The 17,581-nt window shown below is 39.4% G+C and overlaps 1 protein-coding gene across 5 annotated transcripts in view; it reads left to right on the forward strand.

Annotated features, from left to right (window-relative positions):
• Positions 1 to 17,581, forward strand: part of SPAG9 (sperm associated antigen 9) — a 74,843-nt gene that overhangs the window by 17,820 nt on the left and 39,442 nt on the right. For 2 of the 5 annotated variants that reach the window (XM_035104332.3, XM_035104337.3), the window contains exons 4-5: positions 7,163 to 7,257; positions 12,310 to 12,463. In XM_035104332.3, the coding sequence (XP_034960223.1) occupies positions 7,163 to 7,257; positions 12,310 to 12,463 (249 nt within the window). Of the gene's footprint in view, positions 1 to 7,162; positions 7,258 to 7,923; positions 8,161 to 12,306; positions 12,464 to 17,581 lie in introns of those variants that run through there. The other 3 variants (XM_035104331.3, XM_035104336.3, XM_035104338.3) reach the window with 2 other exon arrangements.

Below are 17,581 nucleotides of genomic sequence, written 5' to 3' on the forward strand. Positions count from 1 at the left end.
CCTGGCACCTTCATTACATAACTTTAGGTGCCAGGCAAAAACATTTCTCTTCTCCCAAGACCTATGGCTAATTAAACAGTCTAAGGCGTTTTAAACTGTGTGTGTTACTGTTTTTGTTTGTTACTATTTTATGTATTTTTAATGTTTTTGTCAACCACCCTGTGATCCTTGCATAAAAGAAAGTGATTTATTTATTTATTTAAAAATAAAAACCCGAAGGCAGACCATGTTCCAGTATGTACATTTGAATGCAGATTGATTGAATTCCTCAAGCCAACTCCAGATGTTTTGTGTGCCTGGTGATGTCAGCTGGAACATTATAGCAAGTAGCCAAAATGCAGGGTACAACAGCTTTATAGTTTTTGCTTTAAAGAGCAAAAGCAGTCTTTCAAAATAGTATTGTTGCCAATGCTGCAGCCTAGGTCCTGGTTGCTAGAAAAACCCTTGGCCATGAAAAAGGCTGTGAAAGGAAAATGCATGTACTGTTGGTGTTGATTGCAACCAGCAAAACCCTTTCCTTCCACAGAACTACTTATGTAGCTTATATGTTGAGTCGCCCATTGACAGATCTTGAAATTATGTGAGTGGACATAGAGAAAAGTACACAGTAGTAGAAGATAAATATTCAGCTTGATAAACGAGGATGAAGATCTATAGGTTTTTCACTTCATGTGATTAAGATAGCAAAGCACATTTGGCTTCTTCAGGAATATTGTGTAGGACCTTATTTATTTTTAATCCATTTTTTCAGACATCAGTCGTGAGTCACTCTAGGATATGTTAATAATTCTATACAGTGCTGGTAGCTGGCACTTGAGCATAAATGACAATGAGGGTTTAGTGAGCAGGAAGAGCCTGTGACAGGGACCAGTTCAGACTCCAAAGTTGCAGCAGAGCAGGAGGCCAGGAGACTTCTGAAGAACCCAGAGAGTCTCCTGCTGCAGCAAGCGCAAGATAATGAGGAGGGCAGAACAGAGACCAGAGGGAAACATCCAGGAAAGGAGGAGCCTTAGTAAGGGTGGAAGGCAGGGACCTTCTGTCCTGGCAACTGCTCCATATGGGCAGGACCTGCTGGGAAGTGTTGCTGAGTTGTATACCATTTCCTGGAATAAAGAGTTAACTTCACTGACAACAGAGCCCTGCGTCTTTCACGCTGACTTGTGTCTATGACTCCCACCCTGGCACTTGATATGTCTCATTCACTTGCACTTAGTACAGTACTTAGGAACCTAGAGACTGTAAGGCAATCTGATCCAGGGCTTTGTGGACAACAAACAGAAAGCATCTATGACTTCGGCTCATTGGGAAGATGATAGATACTCGTGTCAGAGAAGGAGGTGAACCCAGCTGTTCAGAATCAGGATTGTGTGCTGATTTAAAACAAAAAACAAAATCCTTACTGATATATTCACAGCTAAGTCCTCTTTATGTTGTGATTTAGTGAGGACAAGGCAGAAAGGGCTGATTCGAATGCTGCCTACTCTCATTTCTTGCAGGATGCACACACACAAAGTCTCTTATCCTGCCTTTTCTGATTTTTTAAGAGGGTCTTGAAAGCTGAGTAGCTTAACCTCCCACCATGCAATATGACTCATGGCTCTGTTTGCACGTTAACTGTGAGTTATAGTTAGTAGCAAACTATGACTTACCATAAACAAGCAAAAGACAAGCCTCTGGAATGGATAATTTATCATTATTGTGGACCATAAGTGGCAGAACAAGTTCTTCAAAAAGAACCACTTCATGGTAGAAGCAATCCCACCAGCAATAGATGAACAGACTTTCTGCCCATCTTCAAACTTTGAAGTGTATTTGCATGTCCCAGTAAGAATCAGCCACAGGTGATACCTTCACTTTTCATACACGTCAAGTACAGAGCATCGTTTCTTGGATTCACTAGTGCCCAGTGAGTTAATTAGACCATTAGCCATCTTGGTGGCCCAACTGGCTGGGACATCGTGGCATCCAGGGACACATGTTGGAAAGCATTTGGGAAAGTACCCCATTTTTCAGAGTTGTCTGCTCTAAGCTACAGTGGTACCTTGACATACGAATGCTTTGACTTCCGAAGGTTTCGACTTATGAAGTCGACAACCCCGGAAGTCTTTTCACCCCGTGTGGTCCGTGTCCGTGTGTGCGTTCTGCGCATGTGCAGAAGCGCAAAATCGTGCTTCGTGCATGCGCAGAATGGGCGCTTCGACATCCGAAACCCTCGACTTACAAAGAGCGCCGCGGAACGGATCGTCTTCGTAAGTCGAGGTACCACTGTATGTTGCATTTTATAAGAAGGAAACATTCAGTGATATCTTTGCTAGCTTGTAATCAATAACAGTATTGGAAAGCCATTGTGGTAGCTTCTGTACAACCAGCCAAGAGCGGGCTGAAAGAAATGGTTGTAATTACACACATGAAAAAGCCACCTTGGATCACTTGGTTATCTTGTCAAATCAGTTTGTGTCAATATCCTCCTCAATTCTCATCCTGATTCTGTAAATCATTAATGCAGAACAAAGAATAGTCTGGTTGACTGATTAGGTATTGCCTATGACATACTAGTAGAATTACTCCATGTTGATTCAGGCAATGAAAACTGTAATTTGGATGCTGCCTTAGTGCTCCTATTAGGAGCAAAAGAGAGAAGTTTCTAAACCAAAATAAATAAAAAATAAATAATGACATTAAACCAGTTGTGATTTATGAGGACTTAAGGTGTGATAGCCAGCTAAGTCATACTTTGGGTAGACCCACTGAAATCAATGGGCAAGTTATTGTAGTTTATTGATTTCAATGTGCCTATTCCAAGGAAGGCTTAGTTGGATATCATTCAAGGCTATTATTAATGTACGTCCAGCCTGGCAAGTGTAATTGAAAAACTTAAATGATCAAGACTTCATAAAAAAGAACAGAGCAGCAACTCTACAGCTCCAAGCTATGATTAGGATTAGAATATTGAAAGATCACATTTGATCTCAATAATGGAAACTAACATCTCAACTATTTTTTTTTAGGTATGCTCTCTTTCTTTGCTATGTCTGGTTACATGTGCTGATTTGGTTCAGATTTTCCTTCAACAGATGCAGCAGTGCAAAACCTGCTATTTTAACAGATATTGAGTAATTAAAAGGATTAGAAGGACTCATCTCTAGGCTACTTGTCATAGATTTCCCTACTGGAGAGCAGCCAAGTATGAACAGAATAATTGGTCGCAAGCACATGAATGAATTCTGGTAAAATTGAACCATTAGTTTTTAAGATGTGATTGGAAGAAGTTATTTTTTTGGGGGGGGGGGATAATTGTGTACCACTGTCCAGTAGTTCACATTGATCAATCTCTGCCTTTTTGTGACTGTTGACCAAAGCTCTGTGTTTTGAATTTATATGACCACCTATCCTTGTTGCTTGAGTTATAGATTACTTCAGGTCAAGAAGGTGATAAATTTACACTGACATATATATGTCTTTGGGAGAGAAACAGATTGTCTAAGAACAGAACTAGTGAAATTATTTCTGTGTTAATGATTGTGTTTGGCTGTTTTGGCTGCAAAAGCCAGGGAAACACATAACTTGATTATTTATGAGCAAATGTGGTTAATGCTTCAATTTCCTCTTAGAAAACCCAAGTTTGATACCTGTCCTATCATACCTTTTGAACGTGTGTAAAACAATTTGATTTTCAATAGAACCACCATGTTAATGAAAAAAGGATAAACACATTTTTGAAATGGAATTTCCTTCCAGATCCTGGTAGGAAAAGGTTCTTTATAAGTTACACAGACCTTTCTCCCCAATATATTGAACTAGATGTATTAAATACCTTGTACTACAAGGATGCAGGAACTGTTGCTCTTCAAAATCTTGGGCTGTCAGCCCCAGTCGCTATGGCCAGGGGCCAGGGATGGTAGAATTGCTAGTACAGCACCATCTGGAGGGTGCTGGGTTGGGGAAGGTTGATGTATTCTTAATTTGGGGGGCATGGAAGGGTGGCTTGCAATAATAGCAGGTATGTATAAATTATTGGTTATGAAATGAGAACTAGAAGGATAATTATGTATTTGTTTTGTAAACTTTATCTTCTGTTGGATTGTTTTTGAATGACAAGCGGGTTACAAATTATTGCTCTTTAATATTGTGCATTTCAACATTAAAAAGTTTGGGCAACAATTGCAAATATCCCAGTGAGGTTAACTTAATTGAAGCCTTTACATTATCAGTACTGGCAAAGCAAAAGTCAACAATAGCGTCATAACTGTTGCTGTTCGCGGTGCTGAAAAGACAATGGAAGAAAAAGAGCAAGTGGAAGCCATTGTAACTATTCTTACACAGCTCTGCCGTACTAAGCGTATGTAGCTTGTGCCGCTTGTCTATTGTCTTGAAAAAGTCTTGCTACTCTTCCAACACTTGTCAGCTGACAATGGTTATCTGTAATACTGAACGAGTTTAATGGTTCATAGTATGGGGGTTGCAAATAAGCAGGGTTCCAACCATGAGCCACTGCAACTTGAGAAGACTAACTTTAACATATGCAACTCCCTGCTGTGTAGAAAGCATGGTTTCTCCCTACTACAGAAAACCTGTAACTGTATAGGATTTCAGCAGAAGCTCCTTCAGCGAATTGGGAACCCCATTCAGGATCCAGGAGAAGCACCATCTGTATCCGTTATGTATCCGTTATGAAGGTGTCGGTCTCCCAGACACAATTGAGATGATTGAAGTTGGAGCGTTGACAGATATACTGGAGCGATACAAATGTGCATAATTTTATGGCTTCTACTCTTCCCAAAATGTCAGGGACAAGTTAACACGCACCAGCAATTTTTGGAGTAAAGAGGAAATAGTTTGAGGGTGTTCAGCTTTGTAGTCATATGTGGTTACATGGGTTGGGGCAGGAAGAGATGCACTTTTTGAGGAACAGTGAAGGTAATCTTTATGCCTCCATAAATCCGAATCGTAATATATGACTCTATTCTGATATGGTTGGCTGTGTCTTCTAAAATCTGATATAAAATGGCATACATTGAAATTTTATTTATAATTCCTTTTAACTGTGCATCCAGTTGAACTCTCTTACATGCTTTATGGGCCATGAGTAAATCAGTTTTTTTAGACCCAATAACAAATTGTCTCAATACATTTTTAAAATCAGATATTTAAGAAGGTGGTACACATAGTTTCAATTGTGATATAATTATTTTTCATTGGAAGCAATATTGTGGGCATATTGAGCAGAAAAGTGGAACATGAAGAAAATGAATAAATTAATCATTTGCATAGTAACTGCACTTGCCAGTCCTTAATGGGAAAAATAATGTTGTATCCAGTGCAGCCATTTTATTCCAGTGTAGATTTTGGTGACATGCAGGGAGAGGAATGGAAACAGGTTTGGATATTGTCCTTAGTGTAACGAAATAGTATTTTAATGTTTTGAAGTTGGTTTATTTGTTGTTTGTTTGTAAGTCATATTGGAGATAGTCGTATATTTTAAAGGTGGAATATAAATGATAAATAATTGTCATTATTTCCCACTAAGTGTGTTTTAAAAAGAAAGAGTGGCAGCTGTGTCACATGTGTTTGAGATGCAGAATATTCACAAATCACTTAGACATTCAAATTGGCTGATGGTGCAAACAAGACCTCACAATATCATCAGTATAACAACGTTAACATTTTTTAAAGTATTCCGTTGGTAGTTATTAATGGTAAACATTATTTCTTCTGCTTCCTTCATTATTTGGGCACTAGTAATGCAGAACTAACCGATTGCAGCTTAGAGCTTAATCTAAAATGGCCCTGAAGGCTGGAAAAAACAATCATGTGGCATATTGAGTGACCACAGTGTGTTATTATTTGATGTGATGGTTTGTTCAGCTATAAATAGTTGAAACCCAGAAGCATTCGTTTGCGCTGGTTATTAGTTCTGCTGTGGAGGGAATTGTATTAAAATGTTGCCTATTGAAAAAAATGTATTTTCATGTTAAGGTCATATGTTCCTTCAGAGAGACTGAGATAATTTCCCCCCTATATGTTGTAATCTCAGAGATTTACAAGGTACCTCTTGTAAAGGTCCACCTGAATCCTGTGGACTTGTAACTTTTTTTCTCTGCATCTTCTTGTCCTCCGTCATGGCCAGAAATGTTCAGTGTTTCCCTCATTGACCCCTTCTTAGCCACTTAGGGGAAACAACACTTTTAGAAACACATATTCGGAGAGAAGATTTAAAAAAAGCTTAACGAACCTCTGGAATTAAGTTACCTTACCTTGGCATTTGGACAGGTAGGGCACAATTTCAGACCCTTGTGGCATGGTGGTGCCTTTAAATCTCAGATTAAAACGAAGCCCATGTGGTTGCTAGCATTCTAAGATGCTTTGGAGCACATTTCCTTGTGCTGAAAACTTTAAAGAGTACAACAGCGTGAACTGGGTCTGGAATCAGCCTAGTGTGACTGTTTATGGAGCCACACAAAATCAATAGATTTGGGACGAGATGTGATGGAGGATAACATGCCAAGTTCAAGGAGAAACTATTTGACATTTTACCCCTTCCTTATTGCTTTAAGATGTGATGCACCTAGGGGCCCACTTCAGTATGGAGCAGGTTTCAGGCTCATACCTGCCCTGCTCTGCCCTTTGTACATGAAAGAAAACATAGGAGTCGTGCCTGACTCTGCAGAAACCTGTGCATTTTGCAAAATACATGAAAAAGTGTGCTGTGCGTTTTCTCAGTTTACTCTTGCACCTCTTCCACTCACTGGGCTCCTGTCTATTCTACTTCCACCTGGGTGAAAAACTATTGGTGTGTATTTGTATTGTGCTGCTCAGATTGCTGTTTGCATATGCTGGAATGGGGACCATGGAATAATCAAGACAGTGTAAAAGATCAACGAATAGCCTTCTCAAGGTGTGTTGTCAAGGTGAAATTTCTGTGCATACTGGGAGGGAAAAATAACATTGCTGTAAAGAAGATATTTAATGGTAAAATGTTTTGATACTTGGGTTACTTCATAAACGGAATTAAGTTTATGATCCAAAAACCAAAATACTCATAGTACCTTAAGAGAAGGTTTATTTTGGGGGGCAGGTGGTAGAGGCATATATTTTATTTCCATTCTGCTTAAATAGATGTGAATAGCTTTCTAAAGTAATCCCCCCTCCTTCTTAATAACAGATGATTCATAATTACATGGAGCACTTGGAAAGAGCCAAACTTCATCAACTGACTGGGGGTGATCAGCTAGAACCCATCATGCACAGTAGAACTAGGTAAGCTTTACTGATCTTTGGCTGAAGATAATCTATTATATTTTATCTTAGAGACTTTGTTCTTTGTCTTCAAACATTAGGCTGAACGATGGGGTGGAATGATTCATTATTGCAGTATATGAGGGGTTATTGGAAGGGGCGGATAATGCTTTTGCTGTTGGGACACTTCAAGGCCTGGCTTGGCTATCTTCTAATTTTTTAGGTTCAAGCTTGTACACATAGATCTGGTATGGCAAGCTGTCCCTCCCTCCTTTTCGTTTTCAAAAAAGCAGCAACAAAAAGATTAGCATTTAAAGGTTTTGAAATAATTGAATCGTGATTGTATGATGTGTACCTTTGTGCACATGTCTGTGAGAAGGCGTCTCTGGCGGCAGCTTTGTGACTACATTATGTAGATGCCGGAGCCTCCCATCCAATGAACTGGAGCTGAGCAGCAGAGGTTTGAAGTAGTGGGGAGGAGAAAGAGGCGAGCAAGCTTGCTTGTATCTTTAGGTTGCTGCTGCATAGATGCTGGGGAGAAGAGAAGCAGCTCCATGGTGGTTTTTCCCCCCAGTTAGGTGGGGGAGGAGAGTGAGGTGATGTCATTTTGCTTTGGAGCGGCTGCGGAAGAGAGTGAAAAGCGGCTGCCGATGGCATTGTTTTTGTGGCAGCAGCAAGTGAATGACAGACACTCACTACAAAGATACTCCCTTGTCCCCTGCGTAGCCTTGGTTCTTGCAATTCACCATGCCAGCGCAGCGCCATGAGTCCTGGATGCATGCTGCTATTGGTGTTTGGCTTCGTTGGCGGGGCGGTGGTCATTAATTCAGCTGTTTTAGTCTCTCTCTCTGTTTTGCTGCTTGTGCACTTTTCTATATCCACGGGCGTGCCAGCTCTGACGCAGAACTTACCAAGGATTCTCAGGTACCCTGTACTGTGGAGCCTTCTGTCATTTTTGTTGTATTCTTTGTTCTCTGCTTCTCTCGGGAGGGGAGGCAGGAAGGAGATGGTGGGATGGTGCTAATCTCTTAAGTGTCTGTTTCAGGCGGAATTTAGTCTTGGTGTCTATAGGCTGTGCAGAAATCATAAAATGCCTGTTTTAAAAATGTAAAAATTGGCTTCATTGTGCTTTCTTTGAGACTACAAAGTCAGTTGTGTTCTGGAAGGCTAATAGCCTTTCTCTTTTTATTGCTGAATCCTGTAAATGGCATAAAAGTGCTATGTGGATACATTGTGGACAAAGCTTGTATTCACTGTATTGTCAGGTGCTTGACTAATGCTGGGCAGCCTTGCTTCTGTGGTCATTTAGGCCTTTCATTTATTCGATCTGTGTTTTACTCCAGAGAATTCTGCGGAATCTACTAGTGGATAGTCTGTGAAACTATTATACTGTAATAGCATCTTTGCATATTTTTGTAAATTGAATGCTGACAAGCTAAGGTGTAGAGTGAAGAAACAGGGTTTAAATATCTTTAATTAAAAGAGCAATAGCAACACTCTTTCCATAGCAGATTGCAATTTGACCAGTAATATGGCTTTCTGAAAACTTCAGTTGCGTATTTAAAAGTATGCAATCCAATACTTTGATGTATCAGGGCAGAATTTGCTTATGCTCAGTAAGCAAAAGTAAAAATCAAAGTGCAACTTTTTACAATTTAGCAAACATTGTTTCTAACTTTCTTATGGCCAATATAATTAGGAGCATCCATACAACCTATTGTGGATAATTTTACCTTTGTTGTTACGTAAAAACAATGTTGTTATGTAAAGTGAGCTTCATCCATGTCTATAAAACAGCATTGTGACCAAAGAGGCATGTACTATAACATTGCTTTGCCTATGCATTCTTCGATTCTGCTGGAGAAGAGTCACAAGGCTGTTTTTTTGGTAGCCCCACATCTTTCATGTTACCCCAGAAGTGCAGGGGTTGGACTAAGTGACCCTTGTGGTCCATTCTAACTCAACAGTTCTATGATTCCAAGTGCAGGAACGAATGATGAGGTGGAACACCACCAAGGGAATGCAAGAAATCAATCTCATTAAAATTACTTTCACATTAACAGCAGCAGAAGAAAATGTAAAGTTTTATTCACAAGGATCTGTGTGGTTCTCTTGGTGTGTTATCTTCTAGTAACCTTTTAATACTTTGAATTAGACATAATGCTAAACCAGGTTTTTAGAATATGGAGTTTGGAATATCATTCAAACCCGAAAGTGTAGTTAATATTTTCTGTGCGTACTACAATTAAACCAACTTCATTAAATACGGTGTGATGGTCATAGAATCGTAGAATTCTTGGTTTGCTTCTGCTAAGCATAGCTAAGATTAACCACAATTTGTTCAGGTCTCCGACAACATGGCAAGCTGCAGATAATTAAAAAGATGCAAAAGTTTCTAGACTTCTCACTGTAGGAGGAGGGGAAAGAAGGGAGCTTGCAAACCTAGGGAAAGGTTAGGCTCATTCTTGTACTGTAATTCTAAAACTATGGCTTAGCATTACATCCAAACCAGCCATGTGTATTTGTCTGTTCAATATTTTGCCTGTTGTTGAATATGGGTTATCTGCAAGTACTTTTTAAAGGTTTTGTAGTAAATAGAAAATTCAGATCATGTAAGTTTGCCTAGAACTGTAGAGAATTTGGCTCCAATCCCTCATAGCTGTAATTTTCAGTAGCGGACCGCTAACCTTTAGTTGGTTTAGTGGATTAACAATGAATGTGTGACTTTGTATTGAATCAGTGGTATGTTTTTAGATAATGACATTTACAGAATAAAAAGAGCTCTTAATGTTCTTTCATGGCATGGCATGTGTATATAGGAAAATGCTGTGTGGGAGATAGCATTTAAGAAGTCCTTAGTAGACTTGCTTATTTTGAGTATTTTTATTACAATATTTTGTTTGTAGAATTAAAATATTTATAAATAATATTTATACAGTGGTAGAAAACATCAAGAGTAATTAGTTTTGGGAAGTAGTTAGTTTTGTAGCAGGGTACAACAGGCAAGTCTTTCCAAGGTCATTCTGGTTTCTACATCTTTAGCAGATGCTAGTCTGTGCATCTTGAATCTTTTCTCTCTTTGACAAACATGAAAAATGATGTTAAAAGTAGATGAAAAGTTCCCTGACCTCAGAGCTTCCTTTAATTTTTTTGGCATGCACAATAAGAAAATCATTGGTTAGCATGATCAATAATCTCAAATGTATGTGTCCTGGTCCGTTTTCTTTTTTTAAGAGCTCACTTAAAAAAAAAGGTAAAAAAATGCATGGCAGCAATTGACATTCTAACATGCCCTGTGAGTAAACAGGTTGACTTCATTTTGAACCCAGAAGGAGGGAGAATTCTCACCTCCTCATCCAGAAATCTCCATTCACCTGTTATTGACCCTAAAATGTAGCATAGTGAAACTTTATCAAAATAATTTGAAGAAGGCATCAATAACACAGGCATGTGAAGCTTCTTCCCCTCACTCAAATGATTTTTACAAATGTAAGAATACTAAATAAGCTACTTGAATCGACTCCAAATTATTTCTAACACTCATAGCAAAAAGTCTGGTCAGTTGTGCCACAATTCCTACAGAATAGTTTAACTGACAAGCTTTCCAGTGCAGTGACCTTTACTGCTGTGGTGATTTGATACCTGCTTCAGTAATTCATCCATACATAGTAGATAAATTAACCCATCACTCAACCAAAACCCTCTTATGATAGTTTGCACAGTTACAAAAGTGGACAGATTGGCAGACAGTAAAGTCACATAAACAAGAATTTCCCTAATTATCTCTCCTTTGTTTCTGTTCCACTAAATTAAAGTTTAAATAAAAGATTCTATTGGCCAGTTTCATAATTTGTTCATTGCCAAGCTTAGTAATGATGCTAAATAGGTATTGCTTCTCCACAGCACCAATTCTGTGTGAGTTTTATAGAGGAGGGTGAACTGCATCATGCTAGGGATAGATTTCTCCATTGGGGAGGAATATGAAGAGACCCCTTGTATTATAAGACAGGAAGATGTTTGTACTGTCAAAGTAAACCTTTGGATCATACAAACCAATACTGAAATAAGGAATGTTGCTTCAGTTTAGCACTGGGGATTTCCGCTTTTGGAAATTTGTGTCCAATAAGAGCCCTTAATTGTTCCTGCATTGGTTGAAGGACCAGATATTTTCTTCTTCTTGGATTTCTCTATCCAATGCTGTTTTGTTAGGAGAGTGTTAAAACTTCTAAATAGTCTCTAGTTATTGGGACTTTTTAGAAGTTTTAACACTCTCCTAACAAAACAGCATTGGATAGAAACCTGCATTCTTGCTGCTCATATATGCATGATAGTGTACATGGCTCATATTTAATCACTTGCTCAGTTACATTTTTGTTTTCCTTCTGGGAGTTTTCTGTCCCCAGTTCATTATCCGGTCTAAGCTGAATCTGTTTGAGACCCAGGTATTTTGCATTGTCTTGTTAATCAGACCCAAATGCTTTTATTCTATTATCTTTCAAAATCTGCTGTTTTCAGATCCGATGTCTAGCTCTTCTACACGCTGCCATACATTTGAAGTATGTCTTTGCCCACATTGTTTTGCGGATGCTTGCAAATTTTAGGCCCCACCTCCACAGCACTGGTGTAAGCCCAAGGCTTTGTTGTCATAGCTACCGTACTGACAGTCAATTTAATTATAGTAAAAATCATTACAAACAGCACCCTGCAAAACGAGTGGCTATAATCTAATACTTACATGTAGAAACTTGTGAGAGAACAGTTATCTGAAATGTACTTTGAAATTGTTAATTATTCTTAACTCTTTTATTTCTAATCTTCACTTTCATAAAGTATTGAGGTGGCCTACAACATACAAAATATAATAAAACCACTCCATAAATATCCATACAGCATAATTAAAAAGTCAACAAAACAGCAATACATAGCAGTTGGTTAAAAAGAGAAATTAATATTGTGAAGGCCTGGTTACAGTAACCAAATATCAGCTTTTACTACTACTGTACTGCTGAGATTCAAAGGTCTGTTCAGTGTAAGAAACGAAAGCAAATAACTTGGTTTTTTCCTTCCCAGCAGAAAGGAACCTCCCACATCATTGGGCATCTTCCCACTACCTCCAGGAGATGCACTTCTCACACCTGATAATCACAGAGGAACAGTGGAAACTCCTGGGTCAGATAATTGGAAGTTCCGTGAACTAAGTCAGCCACGCTCCCGCACCAGTTTAAAGGTAACCTAGTGCTTTTATTTTTCCCATCTGGTGAGGAAAATAATAATAATATGTTTTCTATGATGCATTGTGCCTGGTTGAAACCTAAACCCCAAACTATCTTTCTTTAGTTCTTAATCTTCTTAAAATGAGAGTCTTTCCAGGTAAGTTGAAGATGAGTCTCCCCCCCCCCAATTATATGTTTTGATGAGTGGGTCTCAGGTTGCACTGGACTATGGGGGAAGACCAGGATCTCAATTCTGGTTTTCCAGAAACACCACACCCCTTTTCATCAGTTTTCTGGATGGGTAGAATGCCTTTTCTAACTCCTCATTTTCTTGTCTCTCTGAATTAACTAATATTTCATGCTACAGTTGTCTTTTAGATGGGTTGGGGTTATGTATTAGGTTTTTTCAACTACAACTATACTGTTCAGATAACTCTTGCATAATGTCTGTAACCTTTAGAAGTATTTAAGGTATCCTAGATTGTACAGTATCCACCTAGCAGGCAATTGTTAAGCTCTGAAGTGGTTTACTAAAATCCACTGAGTACAAGTTGGAAGTCATTTCCATTTAAATTCCTTAACATTCTTTAGGCAGCTCGATATTGAAATCTTTAATCAGTTGTTACAGCTTGGGGTTGATTATCCAGCAACCAAAATGTGATTATTCTTCCATGTCTGTGTACAGCTAGGTGGATTATGTGCAAAGTCATATTGTCTGGTTAAGGGACATCTTTTGCACTCTTGGGACACTGTGAAACCCTATTCTGAAATGCAGTGAAACTAAAGTACTGTAAAGTAAACTGAGAAAAGCAATGTCTCTGAACTTGTGCCTGGTGCTTATTGTTTCATCTTGTGTGCCCTTTGACACAGCTCTAAAGCCCCTAGTTGCTCCATGATTTGTGCCAGTACATTCTGTGGCCCCACCACCACCTCTCTTAGACCCTATGTATGTAGCCCATGAGGAGGCCTTAGGTGAGTTTCATCCATATAGAGTGTGTCCCTATCTCTTCACAGTTGTAAAGTGGATTATACACGTGAGTGTGGAAGGTAAATTTGAACTATATGGCAAAGAATAGGTAAAGGTAAAGGACCCCTGGCGATTATGGGGTTGCGGCGCTCATCTCACTTTCAGGCCGAGGGAGCTGGCGTTTGTCCACAGACAGTTTTCCAGGTCATGTGGCCAGCAGGACTAAACCGCTTCCGGCGCTGCGGAACACTGTGGCGGAAACCAAAGCGTACGCAAATACCATTCACCTTCCCGCCGCAGCGGTACCTGTTTATCTACTTGCACTGGCTTGCTTTTGAATTGCTAGGTTGGCAGGAGCTAGCAACGGGAGCTCACCCCATTGCAGGGATTCAAACCACCAACCTTCTGATCGGCAAACCCAAGAGACTCAGTGGTTTAGACCACAGCGCTGACTGCAAATAATATTGCACATTTAATGTGGGATAGATAGTGAAAGGCAGTTTTCAAGAATGTACAGGCTATACAATTGGATTACAGAAGGGGACAGTAAAAGGATAAAACTCTTGTAACCCGCTTTGTAAACCCTTCAGGTTAAATTACATGCTTGGGGAGACTCCCTCCTAACCGATTAGCAAACCAGTTCTTGGGAAGAGCAAAACTTGTTAATTATATGTCTAAGTCTACACAATACTCCATTCTGTTGTTTTTTTGCTTGTTTTTGTTTTGCCCTGCTCTTTCATGAAAGACATCAGGGTGTTCTTCCTAGTTCTTGCCCTGCCTGTTTTATCCAAACCGTCACCCTGTGAGTTTGGTTAGGGTGAGAAATGATAACGGTGTTAATACATAATGCCAAGTTATAGTTAATTTTAACCATGGTTTGTTGAATCATAGAAGCAAATAAACTACAGCTTGTTTCTCCCAAGCTTGATTTGTTTTTCCTTCTGATCTTGCCTCTTACCTTTATAGCTGGACATATGTCTGGGGTAGGGTGGCCAAATAAACCATGGTTAAGCAAGAATGCCAGGTTCAGACATAACACCAAACTGTAATTAAAATGAACCACAGTTTGTAAACAAACAGCAAACCATAGCATCGCATTGTGACTTGTTGCCAGAAAACAAAAATGCTTAGTCTGCTGGGCCAGGTTCACACTTTGGCTAAATAGGCAATGGTTTTGGTATTATGTGCTCAAGTCCCTTGGCTAGTCCAGTGAGCTTCACTACCAAGTGGGGATTTGAACCCAGGCTTTTCACTATTCTAAGTCTGATATTCTTGGTGGTACTGATATTAATGAACCTAGCTTAGCCATATTAATTAATATCAATGAGTCTAAGTAAATCTTGGTTGAATGTCACCCCCTAATTGCTGACATATCCGCTGTTTGCCTATGTGCCCCAGATGAATGGGGGGGGGAAGGGAAGGAAGAGAATGCAGGATTTTTGAGGCCAGAATAGATGTTACAACACTTAAAATCATAATGAGAAAGTAAGGAAAAATAAATTAATACCCACAGTCAGTTTTGGATGAAGCATTAGCTAATGTTTGCCCAGACAGTTGGATAATTCAAGTGCAGGAGCAGAAATGCAGCAGTTTCAGTAGATCAGTAGAATTCTAATTATGAAACTGGGCCAATCTGTTTCTCTGTTAAACTATTCAAACTAAGCTCTGAGGTTTTCCTTGGCCCCCTTCTGTTGGCAGTTGGGCCATTTGTTGTGAGCTTTTTGTCTGCTAAGGTCAGTGGTCTGTGTGCTGCATTCTTTCCTGGATGCAGCTGGAATACAGACGTTGGGAAACATTTAAACAAAAGTCAAGTTTTTATTCTGCTTGAGTGCAGAGCTTTATGAATGCACTTGGTTACGACTGCAGTTTCCTCTCCATGAGTGATTAGGCTAAATTATTGAGGAGTGTCTGAACTGTGTGGCTTTTTTTGGGAAGTGTAGGTGAGATCCGAGAAATCAGGAGAGGAGAAGGGCAGTTGTCTTAAATAGTGTACAGTACTTTTAAAATGTTCTATGAGTTTCTGGCTGGCGCAGGCTGTGAAGGCATGTTACTAGGCTTGACCATTATCATTTAGTATGTCTTGGACTGGGAGGCACAACATGCTGGAGATGCTCATCAGTTTCCAGCATGGAGTTATCTGATCTGCAGGAGAGAGTGAGGAACGCTGGTTCTGGGCTGGGTGGTTGCAGTCCTAGACCAGAATCTAGTAATTTTCTCAGCCAGTTCAGAGTGAAACATTGCAGCAATGTATATATAGTTAGAGCTCTCCTTTTAGTTTAACATTTTATCCCTTGAGTTTGGTCTTTAAAATGGTTTAGATAATCTCGAAATAGGATGGAAAATCAATCCATATAAATACATGCTGCTATCAATTCACTACATTTTCCCTAGGAGGTAGTATTTATTAAGGTTTAATGATTAAAGTGGTCTTTAAGTATCTCTGCTTCATACTGATGTACTTACTACCAAAGAGTAAGCTCAATTTAACATAGTGGGACTGACTTCTGAGTACACTCAAGGTTGTACTGCCAACCCTCAATTTTGTCTCCTCGTAAGCAGTTTTGGAAGAAATGTTGCCTCCTTCCACAAAGGCATGGAAGCTTCTCCTTGAGTGGGTTTATTACAGGCTGGACCAGGGAAGATACTATATGACAAAACTAGAAGGATATAAACCCAAAGATGTCTGCAGTCTTCGAATTGTCAAGCTTAAGCTAGAAGGATAGTTATACTGTGGGCAAAACTAAAGGGACGGAATTCACATGGCCCAAATCGGGAAGCTGAAAGACGTGTTTAAGAGGGCAGGTCAAGTGCCAAGGAAATGGGGGGTGGGGTTTGGAGAGAGTAAGGCAGTCTGCAGGCAGGAGCAAGGGGAAACACAGGTGTGATTCAGAGAACAACCTGTGATGGTGGTTGCAATGATGGAAGAATGAAGCAGAACGTTTTGATAGGACCTAGGTTAGGTGTTGGTGAATCTGGTACTTCTGGGCAAGGCCAAAGAGCTATGGTAGAATTGTTCACCAAGTCCCAGAATTGCCCTGATGCTGCAAGATTGCTGCTGGCAAAAGTGCTTCAGTGTACAGGATTTTTATTCAAGGTGAGGCACTGATATTTGCATCTGCCATATGTAGTATCTTTGTCTCAGAGGAATGTGCTACCGCTCATGTTCTTCCCTCTTACCAGTTTCTTGGCAGACACCCAAGCTTGGATCAGAATTATGTCTGTTTGCTAAGTATTTTATCGTCTGCAGTTGGGGCCATACTATATAAAATGATACAGAAAACTAGTGCTTTAAGGAAGAGTCTGTCCCATTCATATGTAAAGCAGGGGATACAATTTAAATCTCAAAAGGGGCATAGGCAAGGAGTTGCTTGACCCTTCACCTTTCACGTATCTGACCTTGGAGAAGTGTCGTGAGAGGATTCTTGACATAACATTGAAATTGAGATTTTCTCTTTTTGTCATATGCCACTATAAATGGATCTGTTGAAATACCACTCTGATGTACTTCTTTATGCAAATGCTAAGCAAGTGTTCTGTAAAGCTTTGAAATTTAACACTGGATTGCCCAGTGTTGCGTTTGTAGTTTCAATCTGTTTCAACAATATAGTCGTAACCCGTTACTTTGCAGTATGAAAGAGGATCACAAGGACTTGTGTAGGCAAAATGTCTCTTAAATTCAGCTATGTTTTCTGCTTGTAATACACTTAGTTCTTACATTAGTTCCTGGAAAAAGTACGTTTCCTGAGCCATTGAGAATGATCTTGGAACTTTCCATGGCACAGTTTGCTCAACTGAATACTAAGAAGAAGCAGTACAATTTCTGTGTTGACAATTATTTGTTTACCTAACTTATAGAATCTCTCTCCCACCTTTCTCTGTAAATGATTTCAAAACACCTTGCAACAATAATAAAAACAAATAAATCAGACCAAAATGCACTGTCAAAAAGCATTTAAAGCGCAAGTATAGAAACAGCAGAGCCAGTATAAACAGTATCTAATTTTTTAAAAAGAGATGTTGAAAGATACAACATGAATTTTAACAAGGAGAAATGTAAAGTACTACACTTGGGCAAAAAAAATGAAAGGCACAAATAAAGGATGGGAGACACCTGGCTTGAGAGCAGTACATATGAAAAGGATCTAGGAGTCCTGGTAGACCACAA

The sequence above is a fragment of the Zootoca vivipara genome, chromosome 2 (assembly GCF_965207765.1).
Source record: "Zootoca vivipara chromosome 2, rZooViv2.hap1.1, whole genome shotgun sequence".
Taxonomy (NCBI): Eukaryota; Metazoa; Chordata; class Lepidosauria; order Squamata; family Lacertidae; genus Zootoca; species Zootoca vivipara.